General features: G+C 40.2%; 1 protein-coding gene across 1 annotated transcript; it reads left to right on the top strand.

The window, feature by feature from the left end:
• Positions 1-3,860: 3,860 nt before the first annotated feature.
• LOC117282726 lies at positions 3,861-22,458 on the top strand. Its single transcript, XM_033753485.1, has 8 exons — positions 3,861-3,932; positions 4,408-4,673; positions 15,263-15,539; positions 17,456-17,721; positions 17,804-17,903; positions 19,608-19,712; positions 20,910-21,065; positions 22,370-22,458. The coding sequence occupies exons 1-8, from the start codon at positions 3,861-3,863 to the stop codon at positions 22,448-22,450; spliced, it is 1,323 nt and encodes a 440-aa protein (XP_033609376.1). The 3' UTR covers positions 22,451-22,458.
• The last annotated feature ends 1,036 nt before the right edge of the window (positions 22,459-23,494 follow it).

Raw genomic sequence — 23,494 nt, 5'->3', positions numbered from 1 at the left:
GTTAGAGGATGAGTCGACTCCATGGCCACATTGCGGCTGGAAGGATTAGGTGACTTGAAAAAAAAACAATGACCTCATCGGGAATTAAACCCGCGACCTTCCGGCTTGTAGCACAGTGCCTGAAACACCTACATTACCGCGTGCCCTGTACATTACGTAACATATCTGAAATATCTCATGTAAATGACACAAACTTTCCTGTAGTACCGAAGGCACCTAGCGATGATCAGTGAAGGCAGAAATATGTTGGATACAATTAGTGACAATCTTAACGGTAGACTAATTCATATATGCTTTTCCATTAAGTGGCTGAAGAGCTGTAAGAAAACTCCTCTTAATTTACTGAACATGTAAATTAATATTAGTCCATTAATACAGAAATTAGAAAGGATGTACTGAGTTTGTGTATATTATATTACATTCACATGCATTCTACTGAGGTTAAGTTAAAGGCTGAAACCATTTGTAATTCATCCATTCATTAATTCATCAATGGCTTTACAAGGCAGCAATCTACACACAGAATAAACGCCACATTCATGCCTTGAGTGGGATTCGAGAAGACGATCTCAGCGTTCGAGCAAGAGAAGACAGTTCATGCCTTAGACCACGCGGCCACGTTGATCTGTTTTGTTTTACTTTTTTTATTGCTAGTGGGGTGGGACTAAGTCCCTTGTACTGCGGCCACTTCTGGCCTATTGTACCAGCCCCAGATGATAGGTGAGGGTGATTGTGTAGCAATTGGTGGAAGGAAAATTGGCAGGGGAAAGCGAAGAACTCGGAGAAAACCTGCACCAGCGCCACTTTGTCCAGCACAAATCCCACTTGACCAGACCCGGGATGGAGCCAGGGCCGCCGCAGCGGGAAGCCAGCGACTAACCGCTTGAGCTATGGTGCAGCCCCTGGAAGGGATGGAGCGGCTTTTACTTTACTTTACTCTAAAAAACTCGAAATGGGATCCTCCATGTTCAATGCACAACTCACAGCGCTGTGACCGTTTTATAGATTCACGCACAGGTTCTGTATATTCTGTATATATGTATATATGTATTCTGTATATATGTTTATGGTACGTATGTTCAGGGTTCCTTCTGTGACCCTGTCAGTGATGAACACCATAAACAAAACAGATGAAGGCTAATTACTGAACATGGCTGCGGAAGTAGAATTTGGAGGCTCTGAATTTCTTATGCCCACATACGCCTACTGGAAGCGAATTGAGGATGTCACGAACGAGAGCAAGTGCCCGGAACCTGAAAATTCCAGAAAATTAAAGGGGCTTAGGGTGTCGTTATATTCCCCGGCTTGCATGAAACTCTAAACGCCACAGAGGCCCAACACTGGACATCATTACGAGATAGATGGAATTCACCTATAGATTTTGGTTCCTCCACCATCAAGGTCCTATTTAGCACTGTCCTTGAATCCTTACCGCCTTTGTGGTCTAGTGGTCAGACTTCCTGGCTACAGATTCAGAGGTTCCGGGTTCGATTCCCGGTGCTACCAGATTTTCTGAGTAGTAGTGGGTCTGTAACGGGGTCCACTCGGCCTCGTGAGGATAACTGAGGAGCTATTTCAAGGAAACAGCGGCTCCGGTCTAGAAAACCGAGATTAACGGCCGTGGGGATCCGTTGCGCTGACTACGCGACACCCTCTATCCGCTAAAGTTGGCACTAACTTCGCCGACAAGCTGCGGTAGCTGGGTCTGTATACTTCGCTTGCGGACTACAGGCCACAGAGTATTTCTGTTTTTTGTCCTTCAATCCTTAACTCTCCTAGGCGGTTCCCTCCATTCGCCCCCTTTATGCTGCTATTTATAAGCATGTATCGTATTTCCCAGCGTCGCTGCTTACCCGAATATGCAGCCTCATCTCAACTTCACTCAAAAGCCATCTTAATATTACAAAATATAAAGATTTTGAATAGTTCTATCTCATGGAACATAACACCGTATAGCCCAGTGAAAGTCAATCGACGTTTCGGCAGGATATTCCGCTTCCTTCTTCAGGGTCGAAATGTAAGGGAAGCAATAAATCGGCAGGAAGGATCGAGAAGGCTGAGTTCTAATTCGTCGATTCATTTTCAACGAATTAGACGGTCTTACATCCAAGGAGACATAACGCATCATAGCCACCGCTGTGATAAACTCATATCCAGTCTATGAAGGCATTAGTTATGTATCTTTCTCTGTACTTGTAGACGCTTTCGTTTAGAATCAGTAATAAGTTATCCTTTACATCCCCATAAAAGTTTCCTACATGTATTTTCTTCTTGTTTTAAAAAATTGAATGAAGACATATTCAATAAATGACGCCAGTTAAGTTTGTCAAGTTTAACAGAAGCCGATGGGTTTATCGGAATTGATCCACAAATATAGACACCGCCCGAATCCGACACGCATCTGCTGAGGAAACCGAACCATTTCATGCCTCGTCAATACTTTACAGCGCTCAGGGACAGTAGTTCCATGGTACACATACATACACACACCAGTTTATATATCCAGAGTTCCTGAACAGTCTCACATTCGGTATCGCCGCTCTAACGGGTGCAGCACAACAAGAACCAAAGGATAACCTTTCTGTAACCGACACTTATAATAGTAACAGAGGATATCTGTAAACAGTGCAACTAACAGATTTACACATGGAGGATATAAACAGTGAAACCAGGATTGACACCACATGTGACAAGAACTTTAGTGAAAGTCGTTTTAAGGTACTCCTGTTCCTAATTCGGTTCGCAGGAATTCCGGTTAACGTGAAGTCTCTATCAACAATGAACGCTATATACAATATAACAGTTATTGTTTGTTGTTACACCATTACCGCCTTTCTCCACATGGACACGTTCGTTCGCAGGCATCAGTTGGAAGATGTCATGAAGAAAATCCGGGCATTATTTGTAATATATTCGATCATGTGGGCCCACATCAGTTTGAGGTGCGCTACTTAAGCATTCGAACATTTCAAAGCTATGTGATGAATTGTTATGTTGATTTATACAGCAGTATTCGGAAGTAATTTAATTTGCAAAGCAAAGTATTTATATTATATTAATTATTTCTATTAAAACTCAAAATAAATATCTAATGAATGGTGGAAAACATTATTTGAATAGAAGAGAACACGTTGGCTCTTATTTTTCTGTGCAGATAACGTGATTTAAATTATAAATCTAAACACTTATATTTATATAAGGATGTGAAGATGAATTTTTATATGCTAATCTTCCAAAATAACCGATTATAGTAGCGCGCAGTCTAAGGCATGAACTGTCTTTGTTCGCTCGGACGCTGGGAATGTGGGTTAGAATCCCAATCAAAGCATGGATTTTTAGTGTGTTTATGTGTTTATTCTGTGTTTGTGTTGTCCTGTGTTAAGGTATCCGCTTTGTGACGCGCTGATCACGCGTGCTAAGAGTCCTACCGTCTGTGAGAAATGATTACGGAACTGCATAAGAGGCCTGGGCCGTGAATGGGCTGGGAGAGCCATTGAAATAGAAAAATCTTCCAAAACAATGACCAGAATTTTGAAGTGAACACTGAGGCATTCGTATCCCCGTACGATAACATTCTGTTCATCAAGACAATCATTCTTAGCTAAGGCATCCAAATTACGAAAAATATAGTGATTAACGTTTACTTCCGTTACAGTTATCGCAAGCGTGACATCGAGCGCCTACTTAGCCTGACGAATTCCGTCACCTGGGAAGAGCTGCCGAGCAGAGACCCCGCCACTGGATACGTAACAAAGGCTGGGTACATTCCGTTCATCCAGAAAATTACCCAGTACTCAACAGCGATCCTCTTTGCATTCCACTTAACCCAGAGTGCTGTCCGCATAGTTATTAATCATGACATGATGCTGACTGCATGGTTTCCTTTCGACGCATCAGCAAGCCCACTGTATGAACTTATGAACATAATACAGGTAATGCTGGAAATGTGGAACATATTAAGCATTAATTTGTTTTCAATGTTCAAATAGAAAATAATAGTAATATCTAAATTACGTGTTTAACAAACACCTTGGTATAATCCTAAATATATAACACGAAATACATCTGTTTCCATTCGAGAGTATTAAAGTTTATAATTCTGTAAAGATTTGCGTTATAGGATGTAACACCATGGATGGAGTCCACTGAATATCAATGGGGAGTAAGCCATAAAACGAAAATGGGTAAAGAAGATGGTAGGGAAGTGCTCCTGCGAAGCGGCTGTTGAATTTCAATTGATTACATGGCGTTATACCACCGCTGTCAGAATCTCAAATCCTAAAAGGAGATTATTTATTTTAAAATTTGATTCTGCGGAAGAGATCAAATGTTAATCAATTTCCAAATTTCTGGGGTCATAAGAAGGAGATTATTAATCATAGTAATTAATTTCACAATCTCCCACAGGGCATAACTTCATTTATTATGGTATGTACATTTGCTGCCTTCCCGAGTCTGTACGCCACGCTAGTGTGTGTAGCCTGCAGTCAGCTGGAGAAACTCAGAGCTGCTCTCCTGGATATCAGACAGAACCACGTCACAGTAGAGCGGGACTGTGGGACACAGGCTGACCTACTGCAAGCACAGGGACAGGCTCGTGCCTCAGAGGAACTGTTCCGTCACATGCAGAAACAACTGAACAACTGTATACGTCACCATCAAGAGATAATAAGGTGCGGTTATATGTAACACAGCTCTATTGCATGTGATGCTACTGTTTCGTATGACGGGTACATAAATACAGTTAAAAAGTTCTTTTTTTTTCAGATTCATGGAGGAAGTGGAAAATACGATGAATCTCCCATTGTGTGGACTCTTTTTAATTCTCTTGTTAGGGATGTGTTTTGACGCCTTTTCCGCCGTCACGGTAAAGTATTCCGCCAAATATTCTGAGAGGTCACAGTATCGGTCATTCTAAGAAAGAAAATAATGTGCATGTGTCCTATTCGGAACGGTCTCCGAGATAAAGTTATTTCACCGTACAGATCCAAATTCTTGAAGTTTTTTTTTAATTCGCTTAGTGCGGGGTGCAGTCCAACTGGGCCCACTCGCACGGCGGCCACTGATTGGCGTATTGTAGCCTGCCCCCGGTGATCTTTATGATGGAGAAATTCCTTAAAAGCCACTTTCCTTATGGAACAGAGATATCAGGCAGTCTTCTACATCTCTCGAACCACATTCAACTGTAAGACGTTATCAGGAAGAAAAAATGGAATTACTAGCTTTTGGACTTTTTCCTTCGTCCAGTATTCTAGATACTAGAAAACACGACGTTTCGGAAACTAGATCTGTTTTCGTCCTCAGGTGTTGGGGGAAGACACCTACTCAGTCGGGCCCCTTAGAAAGAGCTAACCTCGTGAGTTGGTGTCTTCCACCTCACCTGAAGATGGAACAGATGCATTTTCGGAAACATCGTGTTTTCTAGTCTCTAGAATACAGGAAGATGGAAAGGGTCCAAAAATCCTGTAATTCTGAATGATATACACCATCATCAGAAAACTTTAGATCCAAAGTATTTTTGAATTAGAAACGCTTTTTTTCCGTTTATTATGCAGACAAATTCTCGGAATTACTTTTGCTGCATTATTTCCTAGGCACGTGACGGTGTTACATCAGCACAAATATTATGTTTTTGGACGTTATTCATCGTCTTGTCTTTATCTAAGAAACTGTCCTGTTTATTTTTAAATAAATTCGAAAAAATAAACAGGACGTTTTTTAGATAAAGACAAGAGGATGGATAATATCCGAAAACGTAATATTTGTAATTTTTTTTTGTTACTAGTACACTATTTTCATATGAAAATCGCAAATTGAAAGTGATATTATTATTATTAATATATTTCGATGAATGGAATGGGGGGGGGGCTGCAGATTGACAGTGATTCCTTTGATGATGTTAATCCGTCATTGTTTAATTCGAACTACAGGAATATTTTCTTTTTCAGAGTTGGGGGGATCACACGGATGTATCGCAGGCTGTGATTATATACTTTTTCTTTCTTTGTTCCGTCTGTTTATACTGTTGGCTTGGGAACGAGCTCACGGAACAGGTAAGATTAACATAAGCTCTAAAAGTACCATTACAATTTAACACTTCTGATAATTTCAAAGTAAAATATTCTTCTATTTTAACAAATTTAATTTAATAAATGAAAAAGAAAGGCTTGTAACAGACGTGGATTTTCAAAGCGTTGTCAAGACTTCGAGCCTCCCACAGTTTTTAGACAATCGGCTCAAAGATTCCGGTAAGGTTGTCAGCCTTACGCTCCGGCCGCCCTTTACCCTTAGGAAGATTCCTGGTACTCATTTCCCATAGAGGCTGAGTCGACCCCAGGGTCATAGTGCGGCTTGAAGGATTAGGTTAATTTAAAAATCCAATTACCTCATCGAGAATTGATCTCGCGACATTCCAGATTGTAGTACAGTTGTATTTTTTTTATACTCCACAGAATTATGAGATATACTTTTCTACTCGCCTTGCACACATTACAGCACTGCTTCGTTTCGACGTATTTCCTTAAATTTTGCATCAGAGCGACAAATACTGTGAATAATACTAAATTTTCTTTACCTCCGAAGGGGTAGGAATCCATGTTTATGCTCGCTCTTCTAATTCCTTGTTGTATTGTAATTACTAATATTCTTGCTTTTTAAATACTACTTCTTATTATCGGTTAAAATTCCAACCGTATCACTTCAGTATCAACACCTGTACTTCATAAGCCTCGCAGTTCATGTTTAGTGCTGCATCTCAGGCACATGTTCAGTTATCTTCTCATTATTTTTCATAATAAAATATTACAGTACTTCCTGAAACATTGTAGGCCGAAGGGGTGAGAGACGCTGCCTGGGGGTGCGACTGGGTGGGAACCCCTGTCCAATTTCAGCGCTGTCTGGCCTTCATCATCGCCACAGCCAACAAGGAGTTCACACTCACAGCCGGGAAATTTGTTCCTGTATCAAATTCGACCATGATGAACGTAAGGACACTGACTTATTCCTCCATTTTTATGGAAAACTCATATTTGGAAAATGCCTATATAATTAACGTGTGCCACGCATCTGCTCCTATATGAGCACAACACTGGAAGTAACTGATGAAGATGTAACAGTGAGAAATTTATTTCTCTCATAGAGCTCAACCCTTCTTGAAAAGCCGCCAACTGTGCAGCTACTAAAACAATTCACAGTATTTTATGGAAACTGGGGGTTCATTACCGTGCTCAAGAGATCCCTCCACTGGTCCCTATCCTGAGCTAGATTAATCCAATCCATACCATCCCATTCTACCTCCCTAAGATCCATTTTAATATTATCCACCCACCTACGTCTTGGTTTTCTTAGTGGTCTCTTTCCTTCTGGGTTCCCCACCAATAGGTTTTCTTAGTGGTCTCTTTCTTTCTGGCTTTCCCACCAATATTCTGTATGCATTCCTGTTCTCCCCATTCGTGCTACATGCCCTGCTCATCTTATTCTCCTTGACTTGATCATTCTAATTACACTTGGAGAAGAGTACAAGTTATGAATTTCCTCATTATGCAGTTTTCTCCAACCTCCTCTCACTTCATCTCTCTTCGGTCAAAATATTCTCAACACCCTGTTCTCAAACACCCCAGTCTATGCTCCACCCTTAATATCACAGACAGAAATTACTGGGTTGTTGGATCTTCAGATTCTATCAGAGACCAAATTTCACACCCATACAGAACCACCAGCAAAATTATCGTTTTGTGTACTTTTATTTTTATATTTTAGACAACAGACGAGAAGACAAAAGTTTCTTAACTGAAAGGTAGCAAGCATTACCCGAGTTCGATCTCCTCTTAATTTCCTCCTGAATCTTGTTTTGTTTTGTTATAGTCGTTCCCAGAACTGTGTAACATTTTCAAAACATTTATTACCTATTTTTGTGTCATGATTTTTTCCTGAATTTTGGTGACGGGACAGATGCATATACTTAATTTACTTCTAGACCAACCTCCTTACTAGCGTCGATTAAATTTGTGTGTTCTTCTTTATGGTATCTACATTATCAGCCAGTAGCTCCACGTCATCGGCATAGACCAACAGCTCATGTGCCCATTTTATTTCAGTACCACCGGGTTTCCCTGGACCTTCCTAATGGGACATTCTAGGACAAAGTTACAGTGAAGAGTAGTTAACCCCACCCCAAACACCAAGCTAGAGAATCACCTCTTGTCGGCTGTCCGTGATTCAGATGATAATAATAACGGGATGGTCTGCTTAGGCAGCGTCTACACGAGTGCACAAAATGCGTCCGTTGTAACGAACGACGTGACATCCGTTGTAGAAATAAACAAGAGAGGCGAATGCTACGCTTTTTTCTGGCTCCATTGCAGACAAAAACTACGCACCGCATTCTGCAACTATGTGGTGTCCTCAGCAGCGTCCGTCATAAAGTACGTTCGTTACAACGGAAATATTTTGTGCGCTCGTGTATACGCTGCCTTACACCTGGAGGCGACCAAATTCTGTCGAGTCTAATGAAATGCATTTCCTTTTGTCTGCAGATGTTGAATCAGACGTTCTCGTTCTTCGTGTTCCTTCTTCAGATGAAAGACAAGAATGCTGACAGAAATCAGGGGATATAATTTTATAATGATATACTTGTATGTAGCAGCAATAAGCCCTACTTTCTAGTACTCTCTAAGCTATACCGACTGCGCAATTCCGGCTCCTTACAACCTTGATATGCCTGCAATATTTTAAATTATTCTCATTTAATAACATTTGCCTCCTTCAACTAAACTATCATTTAACTTATTAGTGAAAAATAAATAACTACATTCATTTCCTACAACTGCCCTGAAATGTAAAGACAACATTATTGAGTTGGAACAACAGAGAAGAAGAAGGTAAGCATTATGAGTTAATTTGTTGTTCAAGATATCTGATTTACCACCTTGCAATCCTGACCCCTTAGGGCGAGGACACATCAAAGATACTGGCAACTGCAACGCAACCCCAACTTCCAAGAAATGTCATTGATTTTAAGCAGGCAACTGGTTTCCAGGAGGCGCACACTGAGGAAACTTATGTTTGATTAGTTGCTCATATCACAACAAGTTGGTGTGTTCTTCCGACTTCTTACATGATTGAATCTTTTAATTGTGTCCACTTATCTTCTTCAATATCAAATAATAATACTGATCCTGTCACAATGTGGTGCTTCAGAGAGGACAGGGGAAAATATAACATCAGGTGCATCTGTTTATCCGTGATAATTTAAACTCGCGTCCTTGTATTTTTTCGAAAGAACTTAACCAAGATACAGACTCCTTCATCTCATGATGAGCTCTGGGTGGCGTTTGTCATATATACCAGGCTCCTACTAAATTAACTTAACAACAACAAAATTAGCAACTTCATCAAACTTCCGTGCCATCTTACGAAACAAACGAATCACAGAAGCGCGTAACAACAGCGGACACTAGAAAACTACGCTGCAACGTAACTGCGAGAAGACTGGCTTCCTCAGTTGCCTGGGAGTTCAGTTTCTTAGTCTTCCAGAAGTTGCGTTGCAGTCGCGTTACAATTTTCTCAATTTGCGCTACTCAAATCAATTCCACGTTTTCAACTCAGTCTGACAGTACGTGTAAGAAACTGCGATTGCGTTGCGGTTTTCAGTTTCCATGCTGTGGACTTTTCCTTAGACTAAGCGAATAAATCCCATTACCAATCAAAACCCCGTCTACAATCACTGTATCACGTGATAAAATATTAATATACGGCTTCTCTTTATATTACGGCCATTCTCTCTTAGGTAAAGTTAGTTATTCCTGTAACAGGCCGTGAAGGTCCATAGGCTTGTGAGACGTCGAGGATCCCACATCTTGTAAACAGTCGGTTCACAGATGACGGTGAGGTCAGCTTTATGCGCCGGCCGCTTTTGACCTTTAGGAAGATTCCTGGCACTCATTTCAGTTAGAGACTGAGTCCATCATGCTGCGGGCTGGAAGGGTTAGGTCAATTAAAAAATTCAATAACCTAATCGGGATTCGAATTCGCGACCTTCCGACTTGTAACACAGTGTTATCGCGTGCCCCCACTTGCTACTGCAGTTATGATTATACGGGTGTAGGTTGGTTGCTTTAAATGTGTTACATGAAACGCATCGCTTATAGAGAATCGAGTGTCAGCGTGGCTACCATTCGGGCTGGACCTAAATGGAAGAGGTTGGAGACTTTCTCAAGACGTTATGCCACAATTTCCCTAAGAGTACGCAACATACACTGCTTTAGAACTGACATTTCACAAAATGAAGACGACCGCGGTTGGTGAACGTATTTCTAATATTTTATGGAACTCGAATTTTCATTACTTTTTTCTGAGCAGTCCGCCACTGGACACTGTTGATAGCTATGTTAAATAAGTCCGCATATTCTTCAACCTGATCCTGCTAGATTCCTTATATTATCCTATTACCTACGATTATTTAATAAGTAGTTTGGGACATGTCGAAAGAACGCAAGATAATGCAATGCCAAAGGAAGGCTATATTCCAAAAGAAGAATAGGAAGACCCAGGATGAAATGGCCAGACGATGTTGAGAAGGACCTGAAGAAGATGAAGGTGAAAGGATGGATAGAGAAGATGAGGAGTAGAGAGCAGTGGAGACTGGTTGTAGAGGAGACCAAGGCTCACCCAGGGCTGCAGCGCCGAGTGGTAGGTAGGTGGGCAGGCAGGTGGGTAGGTATGGAGGCATGTAGGTGGGTAGGTATGGAGGTAGGTTGTAGATAGGTGGGTAGGTATGGAGGCAGGTTGGTAGGTAGGTAGGTGGGCAGGCAGGTAGGTAGTTGGGTAGGTAGGCAGGTAGGTAGGTATGGAGGCAGGTAGGTAGGTAGGCAGGTATGTATCTAATATTATATCTTCCAGAAGTAACTTTCCCTGTAGATACATCATTATCATTTCTCCCATGANTACCGGTTATCACGGTCTCTTCGCTTGCAGATTTCTTATAATTTTCCTTCTACCCTGAAGATGGAGGCGATACGTTCCTCCGAAACGTCGGTTAACACCACATATACACGGTGCCAAATCCCAGAAGACTGCTTTCTTCAGCTACTACATTCTCTGCTGATACTGATTTTATAGCTTTATGTCCTGTTTTGTCTCTTCTTTTATATACAAATACTGAACACACATATGTGTCCCCAAATGCACTGAGTATTACTTTCTCACTTAAGGTGAGAGACCATGTTTCAGTACATATTAAATAACCATACCGTTTCATTTTAAGTCTTTCCTTTTGTCGTTCACGGAAAGATATATCAATTAAGAATGCTGTTACCAACAAAACTGGTACATAAATATATCATGATTCAGGTTAACTTTCTAGTTCGTGATGTCATAAAGTAAAGCACAACTTCACTTCCTCAGTTAAGTTCCTTAAGTTTTCCAAAAAAAACGCAACTTCTATTGAAACTGATCTCTAACTAAAGCATTCGCCTGCTTCTGGCACGCATATGCTGATGAGAGCCATCCATTTAGTGTTTCATCAATATACATATCACCATCATATCATATATCATCATATACATGACGCACATATCAGTTTATGAATTCCTAGTTTCAGGAACTACCACACTCTTTGGGGTCTCTCTCACAGATACAGACTTGCCTCTTGAAAGCCATCTTTAAATGTATGCATTTTTTTTATTGCTAGTGGGGTGGGACTAAGTCCCTTGTACTGCGGCCACTTCTGGCCTATTGTACCAGCCCAAGATGATCGGTGAGGGTGATTGTGGAACAATTGGTGGAAGGAAGATTAGCAGGGGAAACCGAAGTACTCGGAGAAAACCTACACCAGCGCCACTTTGTCCACCACAAATCTCACTTGATCAAAACCAGGATCGAACCCGGGTCGCTGCGGTGGGAAGCCAGCGACTAACCTCTTGACCTATGGAGTGGCCAAAAATGTATGTAACACATGAGATAATTTCTATTTACCGAGAACCTTCAACAGCATGATCGTAACAGGGAAACTGTTTCACTGCTATACCTCAATTTTTTATATCAATTTCCGTTCCATCGAGATAATTCAGCAATATGCAGTAAATGACTGTAATTCTGTACTGCACCGCACTGAACCGTGCTGAAAATTTCGGTTTGTACTCCTGTAAGGAATAGGAAATTTTGGAAACCAATAGTAGTATTTAATTGGATCTTAAAAGGAAAATACGTAGTGTGTATTGGATTCTACTGGCTCAGGATATAGTTCATTGGTAGGGTCGTCTCAATATGGAAATTAAATTCTGTATTTCATAAAAAGAGGAAGAAATTAAGCGGAAGAATAATTCAGTTTCTTTATGATTAAGTTCAATGTAGTCAGTTATAATCAGCATCACAAATTGTAATTTACTTACAGGATCTTCTGTGTCTTAAGGTACATACAATTTGTAAATTATTAATTGAATATACTCGTAAAGTGCAAAGAAATATGTGAAGAAGTTGTTGGGGTGTAATTCCAGGTACTGTGCCCATGTGCTTGGCGAAACTGAGGAAAACTACGGAAACAGACTCGCTGGTTTCCGAATCCAGGTTTGAAACCGTAATCTCCCAGATAAAGTTGTGCTAATAATCTGATCGTGAGGTTCTTGCGTATAGGTGGTCAATAAATCTATTCACCAATCCGAACCCCGCACATAGTCACCAGTACGCGTGACAATATGTCACTGAAAATAACTAAATGAAAAACAAAACACAAAAACATATAATCATTAATGATAACGCATTACCTTTGGTGGTATAAATTAACACATGTTCAATAAGTGAACCAAGTGATCCGGACAGATATACGAAGTGTTTTCATAGCGGAAAACATGTTTCGACATATATTTTCCTTCTTCACGTCTTCAGTTTTTAGAACATAGAAGTTAATTTATCGTTGTGCTTACTTAAGCACTGTACCAGGGAAGCGTATGAGGTAGCGAGGTATAGCTCTACCAGCCTTGACCTCAGGACCAGATGGGGCTGACTGGTCAACTTCACGTCCCGACCACTTTAATAGGGGAAGGGGGAGGAGTCTCCGGTATCCATTGGATATTATAACATATGTGTAAAACTTGCACTAGGAGACATGCTTCTATGTATGTATGCATATCTTAACATAAAGTTTGTGCGTGTGTTCAGGTACGTAATTTACCCGGTCAGGGTAGTCAGGCGGTTTGAGGCAGGTACTCTCTTCGCTCGCTCGGAAGCCGGAATCGTAGGTTCGAATCCCACTGAAGGCATGGATGTTTGATGTGTCTATATGTTTTTCTGTTTGTCTTTTCTTGTGTAGATGCCTTTCGACGAGCTGATAACCCGTCCAAGGGGTCTTACCGTCCGTAAAACGATCAAGAAACTGAGAAATCAGCCCTGTACTCCAAAGTTGGAGCGAGAGGAGAAATGAAATTATTATTAATTATTCAGGAAATTTAGCCACTGAAGACGACAAATATACCCAGAAATACGTTCTCCAACTTGTAAAATTTTAAAGTGAAAACATGCAGCATTACGTTAAACTCTAAAATTATTTTTTTAATTCGTTTAGCGGGGGGTGGAGTGCAACTGGGCCCACTCGGCACAGCGGCCATTAATTGGCCTATTGTAGCCTACCCCGGGTGATTATGACGACGGAGAATTTGGTGTAATGAAGATTAGCAAGGGAAACCGAAGTACTCGGAGAAAAGCCGCCCCAGCGCCACTTTGTCCACCACAAATCCCACTTGACCAGGCCCGAGATCGAACCCGGGCCGCCGCGGTGGGAAGCCAGCGACTAACCGCTTGAGCTATGGCGCGGCCACGTAAAAATCTATGTAGTACCTCTACTGAACTCAGTTATGATCCTGAAGTTTTCTACAAACCGATACTTGAACAAGAATTGATTCATGACCTGTGTCACCGCCTAATTCTGGTACGCATATTCCAACAAACCGATCCATTTCGTCTTTAATCAATATTTCAGGGCATTCAGCACTGGTGGTTTCACGCAACACACACAGACACACACTAGCCTGTTCATCTCCAGTTCCGAAGGACTCGCACTCTGCCTAGTTCCTCCGGCCGATACAGACGGGAAGCGGCGCAGACACTTCTGCGCAACCAATATTTACATTTGAGATACAGAAATTTGTAGTAGTTGCAGTTAGTAAATAGATATATGGAGGACATCAACAGTGAAATCAAAACAGATTTCGCAAGTGATACGAAATTATTTGAGGGTCGCTTTAAGACACTACTTCGTTTATTGCGACTGGGAGGAATTTCAATTAATATGAAGTCAATTACAGTACTTAACAGCATGTATAACGCAACCATTAGCGTGTGCTTTTATATTACCGTTATGTGTCACTTTATGGATACGTTTGCTCATAGACATCAGCTGGTAGAAGCCATGAAGAAAATCCGTGTATTAGTGGCATTGCAAATTTGTATGTGGATCCATCTGAGTATCAGGTAGGCCGTAATATATTCCCTCAAATTTCATAAAAATTTTATAAAATGTAATAATCATTTGTAGAATAATAACATTTCTAAGAATAATCACAACTCCGTAATTTAAGGAGTGTATAACGCAAACTTTTAAAGCGATTTATCAGAGAATATTTCATTTTCATTTTTGTATAATTCTAATTTTTGTTTTAATGTTTAGTCTTTAATATTAAATTTTATATAAGTGTTTTAAATTTTAACTGAAAGATTCAATTTTGCATTTTAAAACTCTCAAGGATCCTTAGTGAAGTATTAGATGAAAATAGATGCAATTCAACAACTGTGACTGGTATCATTGTACGCCTGATGATGACCCAGTATAATGGTTGAAACATGTAGCGCCAATAAAAACAAATATTAATACAATAGTGTTTACTTTGTTTTTAAATACAGAATATTATTATGTAGACTGCCATACTTTTATACATATTATATACCCTATTTTGCATGCAACAATACAGTAAGTCAAAATTAGGAGAAGGCTGTAAAATGTGACAAGCGAAGAGAATAAATTCTGCACTGAAAAAATACCTTCAAAGCAAGACCTAATAAATTCTTCTTCATATAAAACAAAGACCCTGTACTTATCCTTAATGAAATAAATATATCTACAAATAACGTGTAATAAATATTGGAGATAAATATGACACGTGTAGGGGATACTAGTGACGATACTTTTTGTGGCAATACCTGCCACACGATCCAGTTCAGTAAACACTACAAATTAATGTTACTGCAATATGAGTGTTTATTCCCGTTACAGCTATCGTAAACGTGACTTCGAACACCTGCTTAGCCTGACGGATTCCTTCACCTGGGAAGAACTGCCGACCATAGATCCCAACACTGGATACGTAACAAGGGCTGGGTACATTCCCATAATCCAGAAACTTACCAAAATTTTACCGACCTTCATACTTGGATTCCACATTATCCAGAGTACTTTCAGGGTGGTGCTGTATCATGACATGGTATTAACGTCGTGGTATCCATTCGACACATCAGAGAGTCCAGTGTATGAAATTGTGAATCTGACACAGGTAAGTAAGATCTAAAAGTGTGTGACGATAGTACATTAATACAAGTATTATATTTTTGGACATCATCTATCGTGTTGTCTTTATCTGAAAACCGTCCTGTTTATTTTTCAAAACACAACGTTTCGGAGACAGGATTCTGTCTCCGGAGATAGGGATTAGTTCTATAAATTGGGCCCAACTGAGTAGCTTTTACTCGTACCTGAAGACGGAGACAGACGCCAACGTTTTGAAAAAAATAAACAGGACTATTTTTTAGATAAATATAAGACGATGGATAATGTCCCAAAACACAATATTTGTATTACTGAGAGAGGTAAGGTTCGGTTTCTTACAATCATTGAAATTAATTTGTCTGAACTGCAGAGAATTATTCAGTCACCTTTAATTTTTCAAATGATCGTATTTCAGAAAATTATATTTAATCTGTGTGACGCTCAAACTGTTTTCTGCATTTGCCATTCTTAATAGCCATTTACAATATGTGTGGCGACTTCATGGAACGTGTGATTTCTATTGCATTTTATCGAATTCCTTCCCTTATTCAGTTTAAAACGAAAGCAAACGTTTAACCGCCACATTAATATTGCATGTTTTAATATATTAGAAATTTGGAATTATTTCAATAAAAATATTTTTATTTAACTGATGTAAAGCTACAATATACAGTGCAAGTGGGACATCTTAACAGCTAAAACAAATGAATATTCTCTTAGACCAGTGCAGTTACAGTACATAAATGTTCCGGTTATTGAATAAGAGTGTGGTTATTCAAATAATTTTGGCACATCATTTTCAATATTATGTTAACAAAAATATATCTTAACGTATGTTTGCGCATTTACATGACGAAAATCAGACTTACACAAATTGTATTAGAAACTCCTCACGGAAGAACACAATTTCTCCGCCATTTTAGCAGCAATCTTCACGCTAACTCTTTGTGACTGTACAAGGTGCTGGAGTGTCTCGTTCGAAACGATGAGTTCAGTACCTTTAATGAAATAATCTGGAGGTGGAGATTCATAAATAAAATTCCATATCTTATGAGTATGATCTAGTCATATCGTAATGGAAAAGCTGGTCTTATTCGTCAAACCTAAAGAGCGAGTCTAACAGTAAAACACAAAAACACTCCGATAACATAACCCGTATTCATGAATAATATGAAATTTAACTCAGCTGTAACCCTTTACTTAGTTACATGCAACAGTACTTTGTTACGAGTTACAATAATGTGCGGCAGAATTTATGCTCTGTGTAGTTCGGAAAGAGTTATCCGTTTCGGAGGGATATATCGCTTCCACCTAGAGGGCCCAAGAATAAGCCAAGGAAGAAACTTGAAGAAGGAGCCAGCAATCGAAAATTATCAGCTCCTCAGCTTCATCTGAGAAATTAAATTAGTCAAAGGCAAATTTTTGTTGATATACATTCAGAATTTTTCTCTTGGAACCATCCTGTTATCATATTTTGAATACTGAAAGTTTCACATGAAACTTTCAATGGAATGATGTTCGAAAAACGAAGAAAGCGAAGTGAGATGTTTAATTATTTATGAACTAAAACTAAATTTACAGATATTGCTGTATAACAAGTTCTTATACGCATTCCATTATTTGAAATTTTAACTTTAAATATTTCTTGCGAAAATTTAAAAAGCAAATACTTTAATTATAAATACTGTATAAGAACATTTCTGTCGTTTATGACTTCAATGTTAAAGTAAAATGTGATAACGTTTAAAGAATGAGAATTTAATTAAATTTTAATACCAACTGATGTTTGTTGGGAAAGCCGTAAAGTGAAATAATTTCTAAAACTTAATTTCACAGATAAAATAACTCATTTATTTTATGCGTTTCCGTAATACTGACAAACATTACATTAATTCAGAAAAATAAATTTTCCTTCGTCCGTAGGTCATAGCATCAATCATCCCAATTTGCATGTTTTTCGGCTTCCAAAGCCTGTACGCCACGTTGACGTGTGTAGCCTGCAGTCAGCTGGAGAAGCTCAGAGCGGCCCTCCTGGATATCAGACAGACACACGTCACAGCAGAGCGGGACTGTGGGGCACAGGCTGACCTACTGGAGGCACATGGACAGGCTCGTGCCTCAGAGGAACTGTTCCGCCACATGCAGAAACAACTGAACAACTGCATACGTCACCATCAGGAGATAAAACGGTCTTGTAATTCAATACACTTCATGTTATTATTGTTAATGAGAGAAACATGAATGTTGATAATTTATCTTATTATTTTCCAGATATGTGAAAGAAATGGAGGACACAGTGAATATACCAAACTGTGGATTATTTCTAATATTGCTATCAGGGATGTGTTTTGGGGCCATGTCCGCAATCACGGTAAAGTATATCTTTATTCTATTATTATATTTAAGCATCCAATTGCACTCTATACGATAAATGATATAAACTCCGTCCCAAGCGTAAACAATATATTATGTGTCCTTGATCTTGTTCATCCACACTACATGTTTCGGCCACAGACGGCCATCATCAGGTGTATAACACTCACGTCGCTGTTATTCTTTACTACGTGTGCTCAGCGGCACGCACATAGGAAGACTACACAGGATAACACCTATACAGTGTGGGAACAAGAACTAGCCGCTACAGCACTTTAGACATAGGGCGAGTAACCCTAATAATTTTAAATTTGGAATTTGGAGAAAAACATTTTAAAGGATTTTAAAATTAGAACTAAAGGTTTTATAGTGCTGCTATAGGTACGTCAGAATTAACGTGTGTAAAGTGATCTACATCCAGACAGATATCAACGAAGTAGATGTTGATAATAACAAGGAAAAGGTTTTAAATGTTAAATTTCGGACTGAGTGCAGTGTGACAGCGACGTGAGTGTTATACACCTGATGATGGCCGTCTGTGGCCGAAATATGTAGTGTGGGTGAACAAGATCAAGGACACATAATATATTGTTTGCACTTGGGACGGAGTTTATATCATTATATCATTTATCATATCTTTATTCATTCATACGACAGTGACTAGAACTGTGCAGAATAATATAGATTTCAATATCTCACCATGTATCTCTCAAAGTTAATCTAGAATTTTCTGTGAGCTCTAGAATTAAACGGCGGGAACATTGAATAGTATCTGTATTAGTACAGTTCTCTAAACTTCCACTATACAAGTATCACTACAGCAGACAGTACGTCACCAATTATCTCCTGTCCTTCCATAAGCCTTAAAGTTTTTGTCGTCATAAAGTGAATAATTATGTTTCGCTTGTTTCTAATGTTACAATGAAATGAACAAGAATTTTATAGATTGTATAACAAAGCGAGTCTTTAAAAATATGTTTTCATTTCTTGTCTTATATTAAAGACAATTCTGAGGATATTACAGTTAGTTTCATGAAGATTTTCATCTTAGCTGTGGTTATTTTTATCTTTGTGCTTTCTGTCCAGTCCACGTCGCAGTGTCAATATTACCATCTTCTTTGTCGAATAAGTGTCAGTGTTAGTTTTCTTGACAAAAATCAGTACATTTCATCAGCGTAAAAATGGTGGTACTTAGGTAAAACAGTAGGCCTAAAAAAATTATGCCGTGTGAATTGTGACATATAAATCGGAGAGAGCTTGTCGCCTGCTTCTGACGGTTTCTTGCTAAAATTATTAACAGAATCTGATAATGGAAGCGACATATTTATCCGAAACGTTGGGGTTCCATTGGAATTTTATAAGGCAGAACTTATGAATATGAGTACCAGTTGCACTATACTTGGATGTATATATATATATATTTATTGATAGTGGGGTGGGAGTAAGTCCCTTGTAGTGCGGCCACTTCTGGCCTACTGTGCCAGCCCCAGATGATAGGTGAGGGTGAGCAGTTGGTGGAATGAAGATTGGCAGGGGAAACCGAAGTACTCGGAGAAAACCTGCCCCAGCGCACCTTCGTCCACCACAAATCCCACTTGACCAGACCCGTGATCGAATCCGGGCCTCCGCGGTGGGAAGCCAGCGACTATCTGCTTGAGCTACGGCGCGGCCCTTGGATTTATACAAATGTTTCATTTCGTAGAGCTGGGGAGATCACGCGGATGTTTCCCAGGCTTTCGCTGTATACATCTTCATGACGGGTTCTGTGTGTGTGTATTGCTGGCTTGGAAACGAGATCACATATCAGGTATGAAATAACAAAATATTATCTCAGATTTTGACTTCAGGTGCTCAGTGTTATTTTTCAATATGTACAGTATACATGACTTTAAGTTAAAATAATATAATCAATTTATTATATTACAGATATAATGCAATTGTCTCCTCTATACAATACTGTAATTGAAGAACCTGTTCTACCGAATTAACATAATTGCATGCATATATTCCTGTTTACATATCTGTTATACTGTCATTTGATTCTGTGACTAAAACGTGGGTTTGTATTGACAACTGGATTTGTTAACCGGTTATAGGTGGTAACTACAATTACTGGTAACAGAATCTTACTACAACCATAACATTTCGTAGTGCGAACAATGATAGCACATGAAGTAAAATCTTCAGTTACTGAACTACCTTGAACGACGTCTCCCTGAAGAAAATAATATCGAACAGTTTCACTACTTTCTATATAGGCTCGGCACGGACCACGCAGAAAACCCCGTACTTCTATTTTTATGTCCGCCTATGTTGCGGGACGTTACCTATCAACGGCCGCTATTTACAGATTCACTGTTTAGCAACGGGTCTATACGCCACACTATTAACTACATTCCCATAGCTGAGCGTTGTAGATAATTGGCACTGCGAAAGACGTCTTCAAATTTTGTCATGTCTGTGGGTACGAGTGAACCGCCTCTGTGGTCTAGTGGTCAGAGTTCTTCGCTACAGACCAGAGATACCGGGTTCGTTTCTCGGTGTTACCAGTTTTTCTAAGAACTAGTGGATCTGGAACGAGGTCCACTCTGCCTCGTGAGGATAACTGAGGAGCTATTTCAAGGAACTAGCGGCTCCGGTCTAGAAAACCGTTATCCGTTGCACTGACTACGTGACACCGTCTATCCGCAAAAAGTTGGCAATAACACGATCGGTCGGTATAGTTCGCTTGCGGACTACAGACCACGGAGTATTGTGGGTACGAGTATATGAGTATTCCTGCATGGTAAAGGTCCTCATTCGGAAATTACTTGTAATAATTTGTTGTGATGATTCCCATCCTACTCCACCTCTGCAGTAGTGAAAAATGTATTCTCCGAACTCCGGAAATTAAAGTGCTTATAGAGTGGAGGGCAACGACATAAAGAAAATTATAAATTGTTTTACTTTTGCTAAAATCCGTCTTTTCACACAAAAAAATTCAATAATTTCTCAAATATTTCAGGCTGAAAGCGTGAGAGACGCTGCGTGGGGGTGCGACTGGGTGGGAACCCCTGTCCCGTTTCAGCGCTGTTTGGCCTTCATCATCGCCACAGCCAACAAGGAGTTCACACTCACAGCCGGGAAATTTGTTCCGGTGTCAAACAAGACAATGATTAATGTAAGTACATTTTTTCGTTTATGTCATAAAACAAGAGGACACTTCAGTACTGAATCACATGTCCCTTTCTACGTCATCATATTAAACACTATATTTCCAATTTCCATGCCTGCACCAGAGATATCGAATTTCTCCGTGAGATATCTTATGAGACAAATCAGCCGGATATTCTTCTTGCAATTGCGACAGTAAATTTCCCTTCATGTTGTCGATTAATAGACCCCCTCTGTGGTCTAGTGGTCAGAGTTTCTGGCTACAGATCTAGAGTTCCCGAGTCGATTCCCGGTGCTACCACTTTTTCTGAGAACTAGTGAGTCTGGAACGGGTTCCACTCAGCCTCATGAGGATAATTGAAGAGTGATTTTAAGGGAATAGCGGCTCAGGTCTAAGAAAACCGAAATTAACGGCCGTGAGGATCCGTTGCGCTGACTACGCGACACCCTCTATCCTCAAAAGTTGGCACTAACTTCGCCAACAAGCTGTGGTTGCTCGGTCGGTATAGTTCGCTTGCGGACTACAAGCCACGGAATTTTCTCAAAAGAAATTTCGTTAACAATATACTGTTATATTTTTGGATTGTGAAATATGATTGACGGTGGGTGAAGCATGCGAGTAATGACAGATTGTTCAATATCGTTTTGGATTACACAAGGAATCTCATGCGATTATGGGAAGAAATATACAGCTACTCTCCTAAAGCAAATATGGCATGGCAGCGCTGAAATGCACTATTTCGGCTCAGCATGAAGTTCGCGTGAAGGAATCCCAGTAACAAAGTGATGAAGGCAGGAGAACCGTATTCCATCTGAATAGATATCAGCTTCTCAAACACGAGTCCAATATAAGAATTTCTGTAATACAGTTAGGATTTGATAATTTATTCATTTGGGGGTACGCGGTAGCGTGGTTGGTTGAGGTACTATGCTACAAGTCTGAAGGTCGCGGCTTCGAGTTCCGATGAGGTGGATTTTTTTTTTCCAATTTACCTAATCCTTCCAGCCGCACTACGGCCCTGGGGTCGACTCAGCCTCTAACACAAATGAGTACCAGGAATCTTCCTGCAAGGTAAAGGGCGGCCGGCGCATAACGCTGATAACCTTACCGCCATCTGTGAGCCGATTGTCTAGAAAATGTGGGAACCTCGACGTCTTAAACGCTATGGGCCTCCACGGCCTGTTACAGGGATAGCTTCACCCTTTTTATCATCTCTTATGTTTCAATTGCTTTAGGACACTTTCAACTGGCAAATATTATCCGTGTTGGGATAGTAATTTTTAATGGCTGGCATTTCCTTCTGTCCGCAGATGTTGAACCAATCACTGTCGGTCTTCATGTTTCTACTTCAAATGAAAGACAAGAATGCAGACACAAATCAGGAAGTATAACATTACCGACCCATAATGCAACGTAGTAAATATTAGTATAATTCTATGTAGTTCTCATTCAATTCTAATAAATTTCTTGTGAAAAATATTATCTTCCGCGTTATAACGGCGTGTAGTCTGTTGAAAGTCAATTGACGTTTCGGAGTTACATACAAGTATAGAGCATGCAGTTGTTGCTTATTTTTAGATCCCGAAGATGAAAACATATTTCTTCTAAACATCGTTTTATTTTTAACAGATTATACGGCGTTATATCTCAAAAGATACAGTTTCTTTGTGTGCGACTGTTTCCAGTGAAGGTAAATGTGTATGTTAACCGTTGCTTAGCACCTTCCTAATTAATCCAAATCCAAGACAAAGCGAAATATTGCAGTTTGTGATTTGTTAGCTTCACGCCCAAACCCGCACTTGATGGGCCACCCCTTTTCAGCTGTCCATGACCGTCTACGCAAAGCTACCATCAGTATCTGTAGATCGCCTACTCCTTCCGCAGTCCGAGGATGTCTTCGCTCGCTCGGAAGCTGGGATCGTGGGTTCGGATCTGTTTCCTGTGAGGTACGAACTGAATTCTTATATATTATTCTTATACACTGCCGGTCACGGTAGCTGAGAAGGCTAAGGCATGCACTGTCTTCGCTCTCTCGGAAGCCGGGAACGTGAGTTCGGATCCCACACAAAGCATGTATATTTGGTGTGTGTATGCGTTCATGGTGTGTTTAGGTAGAGGTCTTTTTTTATTGCTACTGGGGTGAGACTGAGTCCCTTGTACTGAGGCCACTTCTGGCCTATTGTACCAGCCCCAGATGATAGGTGAGGGTGATTGTGGAGCAACTGGTGGAATGGAGATTGGCAGGGGAAACCGAAGTACTCGGAGAAAACCTACCTCAGGGCCACTTTTTCCACCACAAATCCCACTTGACCAGACCCGGGATCGAACCTGGGCCGCCACGGTTGGAAGCCAGAGACTTACCGCTTGAGTTATGGCGCGGACGAGGTAGAGGCCTTGCGACGAGCTGATCGCCCGTCCAAGGGGTCCTACGCTCT

This window comes from Cryptotermes secundus, unplaced genomic scaffold (assembly GCF_002891405.2).
Source record: "Cryptotermes secundus unplaced genomic scaffold, Csec_1.0 scaffold512, whole genome shotgun sequence".
NCBI classification, from domain to species: Eukaryota; Metazoa; Arthropoda; class Insecta; order Blattodea; family Kalotermitidae; genus Cryptotermes; species Cryptotermes secundus.
The sequence above is the reverse complement of the archived record's forward strand: the minus strand, read 5'-3'. Positions and strand labels throughout refer to the sequence as shown.